This window comes from Lepidochelys kempii, chromosome 18 (genome assembly GCF_965140265.1).
Source record: "Lepidochelys kempii isolate rLepKem1 chromosome 18, rLepKem1.hap2, whole genome shotgun sequence".
In the NCBI taxonomy this organism is placed as follows: domain Eukaryota; kingdom Metazoa; phylum Chordata; order Testudines; family Cheloniidae; genus Lepidochelys; species Lepidochelys kempii.
This window is the reverse complement of record NC_133273.1, coordinates 21,541,209-21,559,457: the sequence shown is the minus strand read 5'-3', so window position 1 is coordinate 21,559,457 and position 18,249 is coordinate 21,541,209. Positions and strand designations below refer to the sequence as shown.

General features: G+C 41.3%; 2 protein-coding genes across 4 annotated transcripts in view; one reads left to right on the top strand and one right to left on the bottom strand.

The window, feature by feature from the left end:
• The window catches only part of CCDC27 (coiled-coil domain containing 27), a 28,514-nt gene extending 27,533 nt beyond the window's left edge, over positions 1 to 981 (bottom strand). The window contains 1 exon segment of the mRNA XM_073316382.1: positions 454 to 981. The gene's annotated coding sequence lies outside the window, so the exon portion shown is untranslated.
• LOC140899980 (uncharacterized) lies at positions 55 to 18,001 on the top strand. 3 transcript variants are annotated; one of them, XM_073316379.1, is made up of 9 exons: positions 55 to 647; positions 1,894 to 2,487; positions 4,545 to 4,615; positions 6,200 to 6,308; positions 8,732 to 8,862; positions 9,171 to 9,278; positions 10,215 to 10,333; positions 11,120 to 11,276; positions 16,924 to 18,001. In XM_073316379.1, the coding sequence occupies exons 1-9, from the start codon at positions 316 to 318 to the stop codon at positions 17,070 to 17,072; spliced, it is 1,770 nt and encodes a 589-aa protein (XP_073172480.1). In that variant the 5' UTR covers positions 55 to 315; the 3' UTR covers positions 17,073 to 18,001. The 3 variants fall into 3 exon arrangements, with proteins under 3 accessions (XP_073172480.1, XP_073172481.1, XP_073172482.1); XM_073316380.1 differs by lacking the exons at positions 6,200 to 6,308; positions 8,732 to 8,862 and having other exon boundaries at positions 56 to 647; XM_073316381.1 differs by lacking the exons at positions 6,200 to 6,308; positions 8,732 to 8,862; positions 9,171 to 9,278 and having other exon boundaries at positions 56 to 647.
• Positions 18,002 to 18,249: the final 248 nt, after the last annotated feature.

Below are 18,249 nucleotides of genomic sequence, written 5' to 3'. Positions count from 1 at the left end.
GGTCTCCGGCGACCCTGGCTGCCGGCGAGGCCTCTCCCGCCTCCGAGGGGCAGGTCGGGGCTTCCGGTTCCGGGGGGGCCGGGCGCTGCGGCGGAGGCAGAGCGGGGCCGCGGCCCCGGGGAACGGGAAGGGGAGCGGCCCGGAGGCGCCTCGGCCGGGCGGCCCCCCCACCCCCCGCCAGCCCCGCGCCCGTTAGGGGGGCGGACGCCCCTCCCCCCCCGCGCGCGCGCGGTGCCCGCCCCTCCCCCCCCCGCGCGCGCGGTGCCCGCGAGCCCCGTCGCTGCTGGGGGGCGCCCAGGGCCCCGCCCGCCTGGGATGAGAGGCGGCCCCCTGCGCCGGCCGCGGAAGGGAGAGCGCCCGGCTGCCGCAGCCGCCCGAGGCCCGAGCGGCCCCGGCCCGGCCATGGGGCGCAAGAAGAAGACGCTGCACGACTACGCGGCCGAGTTCACCGACCTGGGCGTCAAGCGGCACCTGCTGGAGCCCGGCGGGCCCGGGGAGAGCTCGGTGGTGGAGACCCTCTACTGCAAGTCCTGCGAGCTGCCCATGCGGGTGCGGCGGGACCGCATCCTGGAGCACCTCTCCTCGGGCCGCCACTACCGCAACCGCCGGCTGGTCAAGCAGCACGGCCTCCGCGCCCCGCTGCTGCTGTGAGTCTCCCCCCCGCCAGCCCGGGGCCTCGCCCAGGGGAAGCCGCCCAGAGCGGGGCCTGTGCCGGTCAAAGCGGGGCCTGCGGGGAGCGCCCGCCGCTGCCGCCCCCGGGGCGCCTCCCCGCGGGGGCCCCCGGCCCTGCCCGGCCTCGGGGTTGAGTCGTTTGCCCCCCCCCCAGGCGGTTACACGGGGGGTCTTGTCCTGCTCCCCGGATTTCAGCCTCGTGCTGTCGTTCAGGGAGGGGCTGTTCTTTCATCCTGGAAAAAGCTGACCTGCTTCCCCCACCCCACCCCCGAGTGGTGCTAAAACTTCCTCCGAGTCCTTCCTGCGAATTACACCGGGCGGCAAACTCCCTGGTTTCCAGGAAGTGCGAGGGCAGTAGTGTGGTAGCTTTGCGTTTGTCCATTTCAATTCGGCACAGTTGGTTCTTAGAACAAAAAAAAAACAAACTCCAAACAAACAAACCAAAAAAAAACCCCCCCGGGGTTTTATAAAACCTAAGATCTCTCGAAATATTTTTACTGCTAAGAAGGTCATTTGGTTTTTAAACATCCCCTTGCAGCCTTTGAAACCCAAGTATTGCAGAGTACTAAGAACTTGGAAGTGGAAATGACTTAATTGATTTTCATGATCAAAGCGGAATAGTACAAAAATACCCTCAGAAGTTTAAACTGTTTAAAAAAACCAGCCACACTGTTGTTAATTCAGAGTAGTGTGGTAACAGGTGAGGAATTTTTCAGAGTTGGTAATGTGTATTTTAAGATGTGTATGTTGCCTGTTTTACTTAAAGTACACTGACTGGGAAACATTGCAAATTTCTTGAATTTTATGGATTAAAAAGAAAGTAAAACAAAAGCAAGTGTAACCATCAGAATGAACGTCATCCATGTATTCTGGTAACTTGTTTGAATAGAATGATTTAGGTTACTTCACAGAATACTAGTAAGTGCACTTTGTATATTTTGTGAAAGTGTAGCTAATAGCTCACCATGAAGAACCTGCTATTAAATCTTGTTAAGATGGGAGATACTATTTTCGTTCTGTATAGCTAACTAAATTTAATTGCCAGATAGCATATCAGTCAAATGATGGAATAAAACTTTAATACATTTATGATCACAGAGCTAGAGACATCTGAAGCTCAGTAAAACTTCCTCAGTTTTCTCTTGTTGGAATAAAATCTTTGTATTTGAATAATCCTGAATTACAGCAGCTTCCTTAAGATTTTTGTCCCCTTTTATCTAGATCTGCAGGTTCAGACCTTGGTACCAGCCTTTCCATGCAACTTGACACTCCTTCCCTGCTTTCTCAGCCTTCATTTATTCTCTCAACCAATCCCTGCATCACCAGCACCGGCACCAGCTATAGCATGGTACCATCTCCACCTTCCTACCACAAGTCCTTGATCCCTGTTCACCCCAGCGCCATCAGCTCCACAACCAGTGTCATGTCTGCCAGAGAAGACCAAACACCCTCTACCTCCACCAGTCACCCGTCGGCATTCGCTGCCCTCCATATGAGAAATGCGCCTGTTCCCTCAAAACAGAGCATCCAAAGACTTGTTATTTCTGAGGCATCCAACAGTGTGGCTTCTGGAGGGTCAGTGGGACGGTACAGCAGTAGTGGGACTTCAGGAAGCAATATTGGTCTTGCCCTCTTCGGCGTGGGGCTTGGTAACAAAGCATTGTTTCAAAGTTTAATGGAAGAAAATGGCTGCTGTTTGCTTTACATTGTGGAGGATCAGCTGCCAGATGTGGAACGTGCCTTCAATACAGAATTCCTGGCCAACACCAGGGTGCTACGGCAGCAGGATGCTGACATAGTGCTCAATGATCAACGGTACAGTCCGCCAATAACTTCCATGCATGTTTCCTTATTAAGTAATTAAGGCTTTAAGAGATAAGTAGCACTATCAATCAGTGTTCTTACTCTGTCTTTGGAAAATTTTCCTAGAGTTAGGACACACTTGGTGAATCCTGCTCGTCTGACCTCAGTAGCCTCAATATTACATTGTGAGATTGGAACGCTGTATTCCTTTCACCAGCAGGTGGCAGCTGTAGGTCTAGTTGAATTACTTTACTGTTTACTAGACATCCTGAGGATCGCACGCATTCTTGGATCTTGCTGGGAAGCGTAGTTTAACTTAGGTATATAGGGCTTGTGGATGTAGCTGTACAAACAAACCATCTGTCTCGTCTCCGCGGATAGTTTTCTCAGGGATGATGCCTTTGGCCAAATTCCCTTCCTCATGCTGTCATGTAGCATGTCGTCCGTCAGTTTCCCTGCTGGCTGCCACCCTTCCACCGCACAGTGCCTGGCTTGTTTCAGTGGAGGTACATGTGAAAAGCTCATAAAGCACTCTGGGATCCTTCAAGATGAAGGGTACAGTGTAAACGTGCAATATTATGTTGTGTTTATATTGTTTCACTAAACGTTCTGGAATGCTGATCTAGATTGCTAAAAACACGTTGGCTAAATAGAGTTCCTGTCAACTTTCAAACTGGAACAGGTACAGAGAAGGGCTACTAGGATGATCCGAGGAATGGAAAACTTGCCTTATGAAAGGAGACTCAAGGAGCTTGGCTTGTTTAGCCTAACTAAAAGAATGTTGAGGGGAGATATGATTGCTCTCTATAAATATATCAGAGGGATAAATACTGGAGAGGGAGAGGAATTATTTAAGCTCAGTACCAATGTGGACACAAGAACAAATGGATATAAACTGGCCACCAGGAAATTTAGACTAGAAATTAGACAAAGGTTTCTAACCATCAGAGGAGTGAAGTTTTGGAATAGCCTTCCAAGGGAAGCAGTGGGGGCAAAAGATCTATCTGGCTTTAAAATTAAACTCAATAAGTTTATGGAGGAGATGGTATGATGGGATAACATGATTTTGGTAATTAAATATTCATGGTAAATAGGCCCAATGGCCTGTGATGGGATATTAGATGGGGTGGGATCCGAGTTACCCAGGAAAGAATTTTCTGTAGTATCTGGCTGATGAGTCTTTCCCATATGCTCAGGGTTTAGCTGATCGCCATATTTGGGGTCGGGAAGGAATTTTCCTCCAGGGCAGATTGGAAGAGGCCCTGGAGGTTTTTCGCCTTCCTCTGTAGCATGGGGCACGGGTCACTTGCTGGAGGATTCTCTGCTCCTTGAAGTCTTTAAACTACAATTTGAGGACTTCAATAGCACAGATATAGGTGTGAGTTTTTTTGCAGGAGTGGTGGGTGAAATTCTGTGGCCTGCGTTGTGCAGGAGGTCAGACTGGATGATCATAATGGTCCCTTCTGACCTAAATATCTATGAATCTGTGAAAGCAATATTTCAGATTTCACACAAATCTTAAAAGGGAACAGTGACTCTGAAAGATGTTACTTCACAGTAGAAATTCAAAGGTAAAAATCGGTTAAATTTTACTCACTGTACATTTTTTTGCAATTTGCTGTGTAGATTTGTGTTAAGCCTTTCCCCATATGTTTTGATAACATAGAGGGTTCAAACAGGTTTTGAAAGAAACCATTCTAAAGGTTTTTCTATTAAGCTGTGAACACATGCTCTTTATAACTATACCATTAAAAAAAGTATTTAGGGAGGCTGCGGACCATGAATTAAGTCAGCGTTCCATTTAAAAAACTGTACTAAATGTAGGAACCCAATCTGTTCCTGGTACTGTTGCCCCAGAGCTTATGTCCTTGCTGTTCTTAAAAAAATAACTTTTCCCTGCTCGTAATATTACTGTCTCCTGGGAGTTGCTGGTTTCTTTCCCCACCCTCTTCCTGATGTGAGGAACTTTTGTAATGTTCAAGAATCTTTTTCTCTCCTTAATTTTGGCCACTGTTTGTTTCAGCAGAAATTTTGTCTCCATCTAAGTATTTTTCTCTTAATTTCTGCAGTGTCTCTGGAGCCATTGTCTGTTCACCACCTGAAGCGGCCTCTGAAATTGTGATAGATGCTTTACGAGCAGGTAAGGAGAACTGAAGTAGATCTGCAGCAAATTCTGCTTTCATATATAACATGTTGCCCCACTGAATTGGGCCCACTATGTTTATAAAGCTACATCCTTAGTTGTTTGCACCAGAGGAAACACCATTTGGGTAGAGAGACAGTGAACTCAAAAACTGATAGTCTACTAAAAAATGATTTGGCTTTTGAAATCTCCTGGATCTCCTTATTGGATAATTGATCTAAGACATGCTATTAGGGCCCAATTTTGTGCTCCTGAAGTCAGTGGCAAAACTGCTATTGACTTCATGAAAGCAGGATCAGGCCCAGTTTAAGTACTAAATTGGCTATTTTAAAAATAATTGTAACATTAAAAACACCCCAAACTGCTAATTTTCTGGTTTTCATATATTTCTCCAGCTAAAGATCAGTCATATATTTGTTCTGAATGCTTGTTTAAATGAAAATTGTTCCAAGAATGAAATCCTTTTGTGTCTTTTACATATGACGATTAAAGAACATCTGCCCCAACAAAACTTAGCACTTATGTCTGGGAAGTCCATGTCAGAGCTGGAATTGAGGAGTTTCTGGATCCCATTCTCAGTCTCAGCCCTACACTCAGTCCACTAGAGCAGGGATCCACAATTCTTTGTAGTATCAATCCATCTTAGTGGGGTGATTGTCTTGTGGACACCTCTGTTCCCATTTGCTGTCTCATGGCATAGTTGTGGCAAGTACATCAGGGGCATACATGGAAAAGTAACATTAGGAAAGTATTAATGCATTTAATCAACTGTAAATGGAGAAGAGAGCCAGCACCCTCTAACAGACCAGCTCTCCGTGGACTACCACCAATTGCTCAGTTGGTCAGTGGTGTTCCATAGACCATGGTTTAGTGCAGTGGTGCTCAAAACAAGTTGCCTCTTTTATCTTTCTGCTAAAATGTCTCAACATTTTTATATGTGGAAATAATTTTTCTCTAGTGGCCTATAAACTGTACTTCTCTAGACACCAATTGAGCTTCCTGGTTAGTGATGATGCATCTGTGTTAATGCCCTCTGAACAGGACTGACTTCAGTTTTATTTGTAAATTCCTTGTCTTAATTCAATAAGGCCCTCCCATCAGCATTTATATCAGGGATTTATTCTTCCTCTCCAGTGATTAAAATCACTTGCAGTCTGCCTCTTTGTACCTTGTAGTTTCCCTTGAGGGATACACTGAGTGTCTAATTGCATAATTAGGGAGAACTTAGTCCACTGAAGACAATGACCCTAATGACTTGTAATGTCAGCGGAGCTTGTACTGTGTTGTTGTTCTGACTACAGGTAACTGAAATGTCTGTTCAGAGAAACACAGCTAGGTATAAAAGAAAACCCAAGAAGATCAGAGTTTCATTATCTCTAAAAACAATCACTTCTTGAGGTTTGTAAATAGTAAATGGTAGCTGCTGTAGGTATTGAAAATCATTCAGCAAAAACAATTTTTTCAATTTTCTGAAACCTTGTCTCTGGAATGTGTTGACATGTATAGAACACTGCAGAATATATAATGTTCAGTGTGGATTATGTCCTGCCTTCAATTTTGTATTCTATGACATTTACATAGGGAAAGGCGTGTTTTGCGAGAAGCTACCCAGTTTAGATAGGCAGACAGCAGAGGCTTGTTTTGATGAAGCTGACAGATGTGGAAGACCATTGGTCTGTGGATTCTACAAGTAAGACCAGCATTTTTTTGTTTTCAACAAGAAGCATAAATGTAAAGTAATGTTTCTATCTGATGAAACCTTCCTAAATTTTTATAGCTACTTAATACTTGTTTTAGAGAAATTTTGCTTAGAAGGTAGCTAAACAGAGAGCTCGGTGGACTTGCTGCTTCAAAATTCATTGTTCACGCTTCATAGAGATGACAATTGAATCTTTTCTTAATTGGCATAGGATTAAAATTAATTTATTCATCTACACTGGATTGGGTGCTAACAGAATTTGTATTACAGGTACCTAGGATAAGATTTTCAAAAGCATCTAAGCATGTTCAGAAGTGACTTAGGCTCCTAAGTCACTTAGGTGTTCTTGAAAATGTTATGCCAGATCTTTTTTAGAGGTGAGGAAAATGTACTGGTAACTAGAATTACTGAGCCATACTATGGATCAACTTTGCTGGTCTGTGGTTTCAGAAAAAAAACAAAGTGGGAATTTTTTTGTATGTGTATACAGTCATCTAATTCAGCAGACATGGGTTTTGGTAAAAGTTAGGCTACTTGAGATCTGCATTTGGCTGTTCTCAGTTGCAAAACTAAATACTTTGCAAAAATGTTGAGTCCAGTGAAAAACATTACAACATTAAGCCTTGTCACACAGTACAAATCCTCCTCACAGACAATTTCTGCTTGTGTCTTGCACTTGTTTTCTTTCAAATCCTAGGAATGTGAAGAGCTTATTTGTTTGGCTGTTATTTTTTTTAATAACTACACTGACAATTCTGTTGCAGCAATCGAAAAATAAAAATAGAAGTAAATAGGTTCTGTTTTTTAAAATATCACAGCATAATTTTCTATAAAAAGCATGCGGAAGAGATTTTATATATTTTTAAAACTTACCTTTATTTTGAATATTTGTTACTGACTTGCTAGCTGTATCCTAAATCTTGTACTGACTGAAATATGCCAGCCCTTCTTCAGTGGACCAGACATAATTGTAGGGTGTAAATAATAGAGTAGGTTTTGAAATAATAATGTTCTTTGTAAAGAATGTATTTAACACAAACTCTTTCTGAGCTACTACTGATGTAATTAGGCCACTGTAATTTGGTGAAATTCACCTCTATGCATGTAGCCAGTATAGTACGTACGTGTTATTTAAATGTAACGTAAGCCCTATTTTGAATACTTTAGGCTGACCTTCTGTATACAGGTGAATTTAGCTCATTATTCCTTATAACACCTTTTGGAAGAAGTCGTATTTGTACATTCTAGGGTCGCATAATGGACATCAAAATGAAAGTCCTGCTTGTTTTCAGAATGGTTGGCCCATTTAAATAGGAGTACATGTAGTAAATATTAAAAAGTGTGTTTTCTCCTTGTGGTTGTATATATAGATCTTAGGGCTTGTCTACACTACAGGCTTTGTAGGCATAACTTATGTCTCTCAGGAGTGTCAATAAGCCACTCCCCTTGGTGACATAAGTTACACCGACCTAAGCGCTGGTGTAGACAGCGCTGTTGGCGGGAGAGCTTCTCCTGCCGACATAGCTATTGCCTCTCGCAGAGGTGATTTTATTATGCCAACGGTAAAGCTGTCTCTCATTGGCATAGAGTGTCTTCACCAGACATGCTGCGTTAAAGCGCTGCTGTAGCGTTTCTAGTGTAGACTAACCCTAAATCATAAATCACTGTAAATATGGGGAAAGTAGGTTAATTCTAATGTACTTCCGCTTTGTTACAGTTCTGTAAACTCGGTAACTCCACTGAAGTCAAGGAAAGTGGCTCTGAGTTTACGCTCAGCATTTGACCCAATGTGTTTAGTAACAGTGTGGATTATTTCCCTCCCTGCCTTCCCCCCAGCCTTGACCACTTACTGTTTTTTTTGTTGAAAACTGTTCATTTCATTTTAAGCAAAAATTATCTGTATGCAAATTATATATAGATGGAAATATATTCAAACACAATATATACTGTGATACTGCATTTTGGTTTGAGTGCTTCAGAGAAAGTTGAGCCCAAGCCACAAGGTTGGATCTGAACTTCTCTAGAGTGGAGGTTTTTTTTGTTAAGACCTAATTGAATATAAAACCATAAAGGTGTATTTTTTTAGCTATATATAACTTCCTGGACATTGCTCATCACTTTATTTATAGTGGCTTAATATCTTAGTTTATATTGTTGGTAAAGAGCTTTAAGGGCAAATACTCATTCTGCTTATTGCCTGTAAGAACTTATTGTGAGGGTTTTTTTTGAAAGTCTCATAAATTGCTGAGCAATTGATCTCATCAGAAAAATTGGACTTTGACCCTTGTCTAAGTTGGAAGTTGTCTGAAGTCCAGACTCTTTTCTGCCCCCAAACATCTGACTGCATGTCAGTGGTGTAGATGACCTGTTCTGTACTGAACACTCACTGTTCCACATTGGCTGTCTCTCTGTAGGCGTTTTGATCCAGCCCTGCAGTTCTTGTATAAAAAAGTCCATGACAGCCAGGCACTGGGGAGGATTCATCGGATTTCGACAGTTAGCAGCATATATCCAGCAGCATCTCTTAGCTTCCTAAAAAAGTCAGGTACTGAGTAGCTTTCTTATAGAAGAAGAGGTTGGTTCTGTGAAGGGATAGCAATTTATCTTGCCACATATGTATATGTGTGTGTCCGTGTGTGTGTCCTGCAATGCATTATTCTGTCCCTTATGGCAGGGAATATTCCCTTTGACCCTAATGTTGATTGTGGACGAGTGAGTTTATCTGTATGTTCTTTGAAATCATATTTCTGGTGCTCTTACGTTGGTTTTCATGCAGTATAGATATCTAGGTTTGCTCATAGGTTTTATAATGCTAAATCTTCTAGTGCCCATTTTTTCCCCTCTTACTTCCAGGTGGAATTTTCTATAATGCTGCTGTACATGATATTGATATTATCAGTTTGTTACTGGGAGAAAGTGCACCAGATACAATATTTTCACTGGGACATGCATTCTGTGCAGGTAAAACTTCATGGATTGGTGACTTTGTATTGGATGTGTTGTTAGTTTCCTAGTAATTGCAGATTTCAGTGCTAGAAATTTGAAAATATGTGAAGGGGCAACTAATGTAGATGTTCTCTCATGGATCTGTTTGAAAATGGAAATACAGAACAATTTCTAGAATGTTGGAATAGATTTGCAAACACTTAAAAAACTTCACTGAATTCTGTGGATTTCTCAGTGCTGCAAAACTATTATAGGAATATCAGTAATGCCAATTACTGTGAACATTGGTGATTTGTAAAGGGTTGCTAATATTACCATTTCCAGGGGGTTTCAAACAAAGCTTTGTGCTTAACAATATCATTTTTTCAGTTCTTTGGTTAAACCTGACATAGATAAAGTTGATTATTTCCCTTTTAATACTTCAGACTGTTAAACTATTAATCAGAGTCTAACTGTTTTTCATGTAATATTGGTTGCTGCCAGCAATCAGCTGCCATTGCTACAAGCGGCAGTATAGACCATCTTAATGTATGGTAGGGCATTGAATTGCCAGGAACAAAACCAATAAGTGACCTTATAATGGAATATGTAGGCCGCATACTGAAGGCTGCCTGATGTTGTCTGTATTGTAACCACAAAGGCAATTATGTTTCAAAGGCGAAAGGTTCTCCCTAAGGTAGGCCAGGCTGCTTGTCCTGGAGAGTTCAGCCCCCAGTAACTACAGTAGAAGGTTCTCCAGAGTTTAGCGGTGCCGAAGAGTGGTGTGGACGACTGTAGTCTGATTAGTGTAGGCGGCCACACACATGTTCAATGTTTACTGTGCTTCCTGTTTTACTGTTTAAAGATGTTCTTTTCACTATAACGCCTCTTACAAAATAAGAGCAATTTTGTGTACAAGAGACTTGCTGGTTTAATTTCCTAGTCTGAGTTAGTGCCTCTCTTGTCACTCAGATATGGCCTACTTGAAGGATGCAGACACTGTAGCAGTCAGCATGAAATTTCCTAGTGGAGCAATTGTTACTTTGGACGTCAGTCAGCACTGTACTAAAAGCTGTGATCAGAGACTAGAGGTGGGTTTTTTCAGATGAGTCTGTCATGGTACTATGGGTATACGCACACTACACAGAACACTACTACTGCAGTAGAAGTAACAATTAATTGACTGTCATGCTCTCCATTTAAAATAAACCTCCAGTTTTGTTAGCCAAATTCTGCCACTGGATATGCACATGGTCATTTTTTGGAGTTACTGTGAGCTTCATATGGTCACCCAAGAGCAGAATTTGGCCCTGATAGTTTCTCAGCTGTTTCAGGTGCCTTGAGTCTTAAACTTTGTAGACAACCTATCTCCCTCCCCACCCCCATTTTTTTTTAATGTAATGTTTTTATTGTGGACACAGCAAGCCAAGAGGTAAATCAGAATCACAGATATAAATGGTACCAAGGGGGGAAAAAAGGTACAGATCTATCATTATTGGAGGAAATCTTTTCTGCCTAAGTTCATGTTGGTTTATATTAGAGTGGCAAAAATATAAAGTTCTCTAAGCTGGATTTGGCGAGGGGAAATGTTTAAGCCTTAAAATAAAAGCAGCTTGTTTCATAACCAAGGGAGAGTGGATATACTGTGCAACTGCAACCCAGGCTAGTACAGCATGTGCTTGCATCCTCTGTAGTGACCGAGCAAGTAATTCTACCTGCTGGAGGAGTTACTCCTCAGGTGGTAGGAGTATTTATAGATTGGTTTATAGTGGTTTATACATGGTTTATAGATTGTTTTAAGGCCAAAAGCATGTTAATTTAGGGGTCTTTAACACATGTTTATGTGTATTTTTGTTTTTTTCCCCTCTTTCTCCTAGGTTCATGGTTCTCAAGGAACATTACGGGTAGATAATCAGAATCCCTTGGGAATTACAGAACATGGAACATCTGTGTCTATATATTCACAAACCCAGGCTGATCGGTACAAAGAAGCATACAGAGAACTCTTTAGACACTTTCTCAGAACTCTCAAAGGTTAGGAAAAAATTGCCAACATATGCAATGTCCATTTATTTGTAAGAGTAATCTTAATTTCACTTTTGGATTTGCTTTTAACAAACGTTAGTCTTGAAGATTGTTCCAAAAGCGATGTCAATTTGGGGTTCATTTATTCTTGGAATCTCAGACTCCGCAACGAGAGAAAATGAAGAAACGGGTGTTTATATGAACTCTAAACACCAGCCAGTCTGAACAGTTTGAAAAGTAAAACCTTGTTACCATTAAATAACTCTGAAATCTAGATGGTTGTTTTTAAAATTAGAATTGGCATTTCTGGTGGCAGCCAAATAAAATGCTAATTGATGACACTGGCAGTGAATGGGTCTAGTTCTGCCCTTGGTTGTCTCACTGTGTCACATGTATATCTGAAGACAGAAGTTGGCCCTAAAGCTGTCAGATGTAGAAAAAGAGTGTAGATTTTCAATGTTTAATGCTTAGTGTTTAACTCGTTTAAGGTTTGCTGGTGGTTTAAAGGAGCATCCATGAGCTGGAAATTTGCTGACAGTACAGTTTTCATAGATTCAGAGGCCAGAAGAGATCATTGTGATCATCTGGTCTGACCTCCTGTATAACACGGGCCAGAGAACTTTCCAAAATAATTCCTAGAGCAGAGCTTTTATATTTATTTATTTACTTATGTATTTATTTATTTTGTTGGGGGTGAGAATCCAGTCTTGATTTAAAAATTGTCAGTGATGGAGAATGCACCACAACCCTGGGTAAGCGGTTCCAATGGTTAATTACTTTCACTGTTAAAAATTTACACTTTATTTTCAGTATGAATTTGTGTAGCTTCAGCTTCCAGCCATTGGATCATGACATACCTTTCTCTGCTAGATTGAAGAGCCCATTATTAAATATTAGTTCCCCGTGATAGGTACTCATACACCGTATTCAAGTCACCCCTTAACTGTCTCTTTGTTATGCTAAATAGATTGACCTCTTTGAGTCTGTGACTACAATGCATGTTTTTTAACCCTTTACTCATTCTCGTGGTTCTTTTCTGAACTCTCTAATTTATCAACCTCCTTCTTGAATTGTGGGCACCAGAATTGGACACAATATTCCAGCAGTGGTCACACCAGTGCCAAGTGTAGAAGAAAAATAACTACTCTAATTCTACTTGTGATTCACTTGTTTATGCATCCAGAGATCACGTTAGTCTTTTCACTGGGAACTCATGTTCAGCTGATTATCTACCACAACCCGCAAATCTTTTTTCAAATTCACTGCTTCCCAGGATAGAGTTCCCCATTGTGCAAGTACGACCTACATTCTTTGTTCCTAGATGGGTACAATCACATTTTGTCATGTTAAAATGCATATTATTTGCTTGCATCCTGCTTACCATGGGGTTTGGGTCACTCTATATCAGTGACCTGTCATCTTCATTATTTGCCACTTCCCCAGTTTTTGTGTCATCAGAAAGCTTTATCCGTGATTTTCTTTCAGGTCATTAATAAAAATGTTAAATAGCATAGGGCCAAGAACTGATCCTTGCAGGACTCCACTAAAATTATCAGTGATAATTCCCAGTGTACATTATATTTATGAAACCTATTAGTTAGATAGCTTTTATCCATGTAATGTGTGCCATATTAACTCTCTATCATTCTAGTTTTTTAAATCAAAATGTCATGTGGTACCAAGTTGAACACCTTACACAAATCTAAGTATATTACTTCAGTAGTCTTACCTTTATCAGCCAAACTTGTAGTCGCATCAAAATAAGATATCAAGATAGTTTGACAGGCTCTATTTTCTGTAAACCCATGTTGAATAGCATTAATTACATTGCCTTCCTGTAATTCTTTATCAATTGAGTCCTGTATCAGCTGCTCCATTATCTTGCCTGGGATCATTCTCAGGCTGACAGGCCTATAATTACCCGGGTCATCCTGTTTACCCTTTTGAAAATTTGGCACAACATTAGCTTTTGTCCAGTCTTCTGGAACTTCCCCAGTTCTCCAAGATTTACTGAAGATCAACATTATGGTCTAGATCAGTGCTTCTCAAACTTTTGCACTGGTGACCCCTTTCACATAGCAAGCCTCTGAGTGCGGCCCCCCCTTATGAATTAAAAACACATTTTTATATACTTAACACCATTATAAATGCTGGAGGAAAAGAGAGGTTTGGGGTGGTGGCTGACAGCTTGCGATCCCCTGTGTAATAACCTCATGACCCCCAGGTCTAGATAATACTTAGCCCTGCCATGAGTGCAGGGGACTGGACTAGATGACCTCTCAAGGTCCCTTCAGTCCTATGATTCTATGTTTAACAGTCCAGTGAGCTCCTCAGACAGCTCTTTGAAAACTCTTGGATTAAAGTTTGTTACCTGCATTGTAGTAGAGGCAACTAAAGAATTTCTTCTCTTCCTGTCCTTCAGTTCCTTGATTAATTTTGTTCTCGAAATCTCCATTTTGAGTTGAGTATGCCTGTCTTCCCTCTTTTTATCCTCCCTGTTTGTTTATTTAACACCCTTGACTACTCTAGCCAGCCCTGAGAAGATTAGTCTCCCGTCTACTGAGGTGAAGGCCATCCAAACTATACAGCCCCTTCACCCCACAGAAGCAAAACCCACCACCCTATACCACTTATTTAGCCAGCAGTTCACGTCTAGAATCTTCTATTTTCCTTTGCTTGTGGGGCAAGAAGTAACTCAGAGAAGATAGCTTGGACATTCTATTTTTTACAGAATGCTTCAAGTTTCCTGAAGTAATCTACTGTTTGCAGTATGTCCTGCGACACTGACATTAGTGACTCTAGGATTCTTTCACATCAACTTCAGAAGCCTATCCAACCTCAGAGTCATATCTCAAGTCTTGGCTCAGGGAAGGCAGCACTCCAGGGTGTTTGTCTGCTGTCCCTTGTAGAATGTTCTTTCGATTCTTCTAAGTTCTGGATCGTCTGTCTTCCTTGGATGGTTGTAGGACTTTGTGGGCAAGCTTGATTTTCTGACAGGTTGGGCCAACCTGCCATCTACAGGTGTATCCCATACATTTCTCTGTTCCCTTGGACCAGCTGGAAGAGGTTTCTTCCACAGTTTCCACTCTGATGAATTGGTATCGATTAGAAATGTCTAGTGTGGAATTCCTCCAGGTCCTTTTCTCTGTGGTAGCCACAGCCTGCCTACTCCTGGCTATCAGTAGCCACACAGAATGCCAACATAACATCTTACCTCTTGTGGTTACGAACTGTCAGGCCTCCACTCTGACTTCCTCTCTCTCCGACTCCTTGGTGGCCATCTCCTTTCTTCCTTGAAGCTGGAGTACTGATGTTTCCTGAACCTGGCTGTCTAGAAATGCCTCAGCTTTTCTTATTCTCACTAATGTGTCTATTTCCCCCTCCTGACCAAGAATCTTCTCCTTCAGCGCAGTCACCGGCCTGTACTTCATGCATAGGAAGTCGCTTCTAGTTTTAGGCAGGAAAGAAAACATGGCACATCTGTTGCATGTCACCACTATGCTTGAAATCACTTGCAGAACTGAACCTGGAAGATTCCCACACTCCCTTCTCTAAACTTACTCTGAAATTCTCCTGTTAGCTGCCTCTGTTCATGGCTCTCAAGTTCACATAAGTACAGTATAAAATGCTACATTTTAAACAAGCTGCTATTAATACCAAGATCCAAAACAATAGCTAAATTGAAGAAATCTTTAAAATACATCTAATATCTTCCCCCCCAGAGAGAAGTGCTTCTTTCCTTTCAAAATGTTCTTACTGTGTTGAGCAAAATGGGTGCAAGGTCCTCCTACAATGCAAAACTTTAGAGCCTACAAGTCTACTCAGTCCTCCTCCTCCTTGTTCAGCCAATCGCTAAGACAAATAGGTTTGTTTACATTTATGGGAGATAATGCTGCCCACTTCTTATTTACAGTGTCACCAGAAAGTGAGAACAGCCATTTGCATGGGACTTTTGTAGCTGGCATTGCAAGGTATTTACGTGCCAGATATGCTAAACATTCGAATGTCTCTTTATGCTTCAGCCACCACTCCAGGGGACATGCATCCATGCTGATGATGCTCGTTAAAAAAATAATGCGTTAATTAAATTTGTGACTGAACTCCTTGGGAGAGAAATGTATGTCTCCATCTCTCTGTTACCTGCATTCTGCCATATATTTCATGTTATAGCAGTCTCGGATGATGACTCAGCAGATGTTGTTTGTTTTAAGAACACTTTTGCTGCAGATTTGACAAAAGGCAAAGAAGGTACCAATGTGAGATTTCTAAAGATAGCTAGAGCACTTGACCCAAGGTTTAAGAATCTGAAGTGCCTTCCAGAATTTGAGAGGGATGAGGTGTGGTGCACGCTTTCAGAAATCTTAAAAGAGCAACACTCCTATGCGGAAACTACAGAACCCAAACCACCAAAAGAGAAAATCAGCCTTCTGCTGGTGGCCTCTGATTCGGAGGATGAAAATTAACATGCATCAAACCACACTGCTTTGGATTGTTATCAAGCAGAAACTGTCATCAGCATGGACGCGTGTCCTCTGGAATGGTGGTTGAAGCCTGAAGGGACATATGAATCGTTAGCGCATCTGGCATGTAAATATCTTGTGATGCCGGCTACAATAGTGCCATGCGAATGCCTGTTCTCACTTTCAGGTGATGTGAACAAAAAGCAGGCAACATTATCTACTGCAAACGTAAACAAACTTGTTTGTCTGAGCAATTGACTGAACAAGATATAGGACTGAGTGGACTTGCAGGCTCTAAAATTTTACATTGTTTTATTTTTGAATGCAGTTATTTGTACATAATTCTACATGTGTAAGTTCAACTTTCATGACAGAGATTGCACTACAGTACATGTATTAAGTGAATTGAAAAATACTATTTCTTTTGTTTTTTACAGTGCAAATATTTGTAATCAGAAATAAATATAAAGTGAGCACTGTATACTTTGTATTCTGTATTGTACTTGAAATCAATATATTTGAAAATGTAGAAAACACCCAAAATATTTAAATAATGGTGTTCTATTATTATTTAACAGTGCAATTAATCACGATTATTTTTTTTTTAATCACTTGACAAGCCTACTTCTAGCATGTAAAGGACCAATCACTTTGCAGATTGTATAAGGCAAGCTTCAGGGTGTTCTTGCCTACTTTGTTTACTATGAAAGTACCCACAGTAATTAGTTTAGTTAGCTTCTTTCTCCCTTATTTACCATAAACATATTCAAAATAGGTTTCAAAATAGTTAGTTGTTTGAGCAATTACTTGTTCAGGTTTGTCTTCTCTTAACTTGGGCCTGCTCGTGTGAGCTAAGTTAGCCCTACAAACATTTGGTTATTACCAGATAATGAGATACACTGATGAACCCTATTTTTATAAAGATCATTATTATTTGTATTACAGTAGCTCTTGCAGGATACAAGTGAGATTGGGGCACCATACTTGCAAATAGGAAGAGGTAGTCCCTGCCCTGGAGAATTTATAGTTTAAACAGACAAAGGGTGGAAAGGGAAACATAGGTGAAGTGACTTGCTCATGATCACATGGTACTTCAGTGGCAGAGCTAGGAATAGAACCCAGGACTCCTGATTGAGAGTCCAAAGCCTTATCCTCTATGCTTCATTGCCTGTAGTAACATAGTCTTTCTTTTACAGGCAAAGAACCCCCTGTTATCACCAAAGAGCAGTTTCTCTGGACGATTCAGGTAGCTGCAGCTGCCGAGCAGTCTTGGAGGAACGGATCTGCTGTTGACTTACGCAATGAAGCAATAGATGTGTCTCTAATCAAGACTGAAATAATGTGACACACACTGCTGTTTGAAGTGAAGGGTATTCCCTGAGCTCTGCTAACGGGAGTGAGGTCTCTTCATCTAGGGAGGTTTCCACTGTTGTCTTAATACAAAACTAAACAACCTTTTTTATTATTTTTTACATTTTCACTGACAACGCCTGTAACTCGGATACCTTTTAGAGCTACAAAAGTGTTCAGTACTGGTGTTACCGATGGCTCAGGACTCTGAGAGGAGATTATGGGAGGCTTTGTCTGCAGTGGTATTTCCTTTTTTCAAGGAGTTAGTTTCAGGTTCTGGAATACTGGTTTCCTGAAAGTGGATTTCCCAGACACTAATCATGATATTGACAACGACGTACTGACAACCTGCTGTTGTAGTGAAGACTGTGCAATGAACATTTATAATGGCAGCTTGAAAATGAGGTGCAACCATGGTGTTCAAAATGAGAGCATCCTTTTGGTCCATACGGTACATCTCATTAGTATATGCAGGAATGTGATTTGTGTACTAAATACCCCTGTTCTGAATCCCCCATCTATCCAACTGTCCACGTTGTTCTTAATTCATTGCTGTGGTTTTGAAATAACATCGCTGGGAAGTTGTGAGCATCTAACTTTTTGAAAATGAACAGGCAGGGAGACTTCTGGCTCTAGAGTGTAATGAAAGAAACTTGGAAGGCATGCTATGAATTGGACTGTTTCACAGAGCAAACCATGCACTTGGGCATTTCTCTATGAACACTGCATCACTGTTAAAAAATAAAAGTTTATTTTAGAATAAAATTGTGAATCTCTACACAGTAGCACTGTACAACGTCTGTTACAAGAAATGTCACCTGGATGCATCAAAGAGAGTACAATCTGTCAGCAGTTTTGTTTTCCTTGCTTGAATCCAAATTCATGTTTCAGTGTTTCTTCAATAGGGAAATTAAATAATACATGTTTTCCGTGAGTGGGGGAAGGGAATATGATATACATGCTTGTTACAGTCCACCAGATTTGGATTACACATCACAGGAAAAGATAGTGCCTTCCATAACAGGCAAGTCTGCTTTAAACCAGGTTATTTGTAACTTTTTATTCTTATGTTGAGCATATTGAAATTTATATATTTGACTTTTGTATTCTTGTTTGTATTTCTCATACCCTGGTTTTCAAGATTTAAAAAAAGGGTTTTTTTAATTGTATTA

Bases quoted from the DNA above. Each gene is read 5' to 3' on its own strand.
- LOC140899980 (XM_073316379.1), top strand. From the start codon at position 316: ATGAGAGGCGGCCCCCTGCGCCGGCCGCGGAAGGGAGAGCGCCCGGCT. The intron at 8,863-9,170 runs GTACTGAGTAGC...TCTTACTTCCAG, and splicing joins TAGCTTCCTAAAAAAGTCAG to GTGGAATTTTCTATAATGCT. The intron at 10,334-11,119 runs GTGGGTTTTTTC...TCTTTCTCCTAG, and splicing joins GCTGTGATCAGAGACTAGAG to GTTCATGGTTCTCAAGGAAC.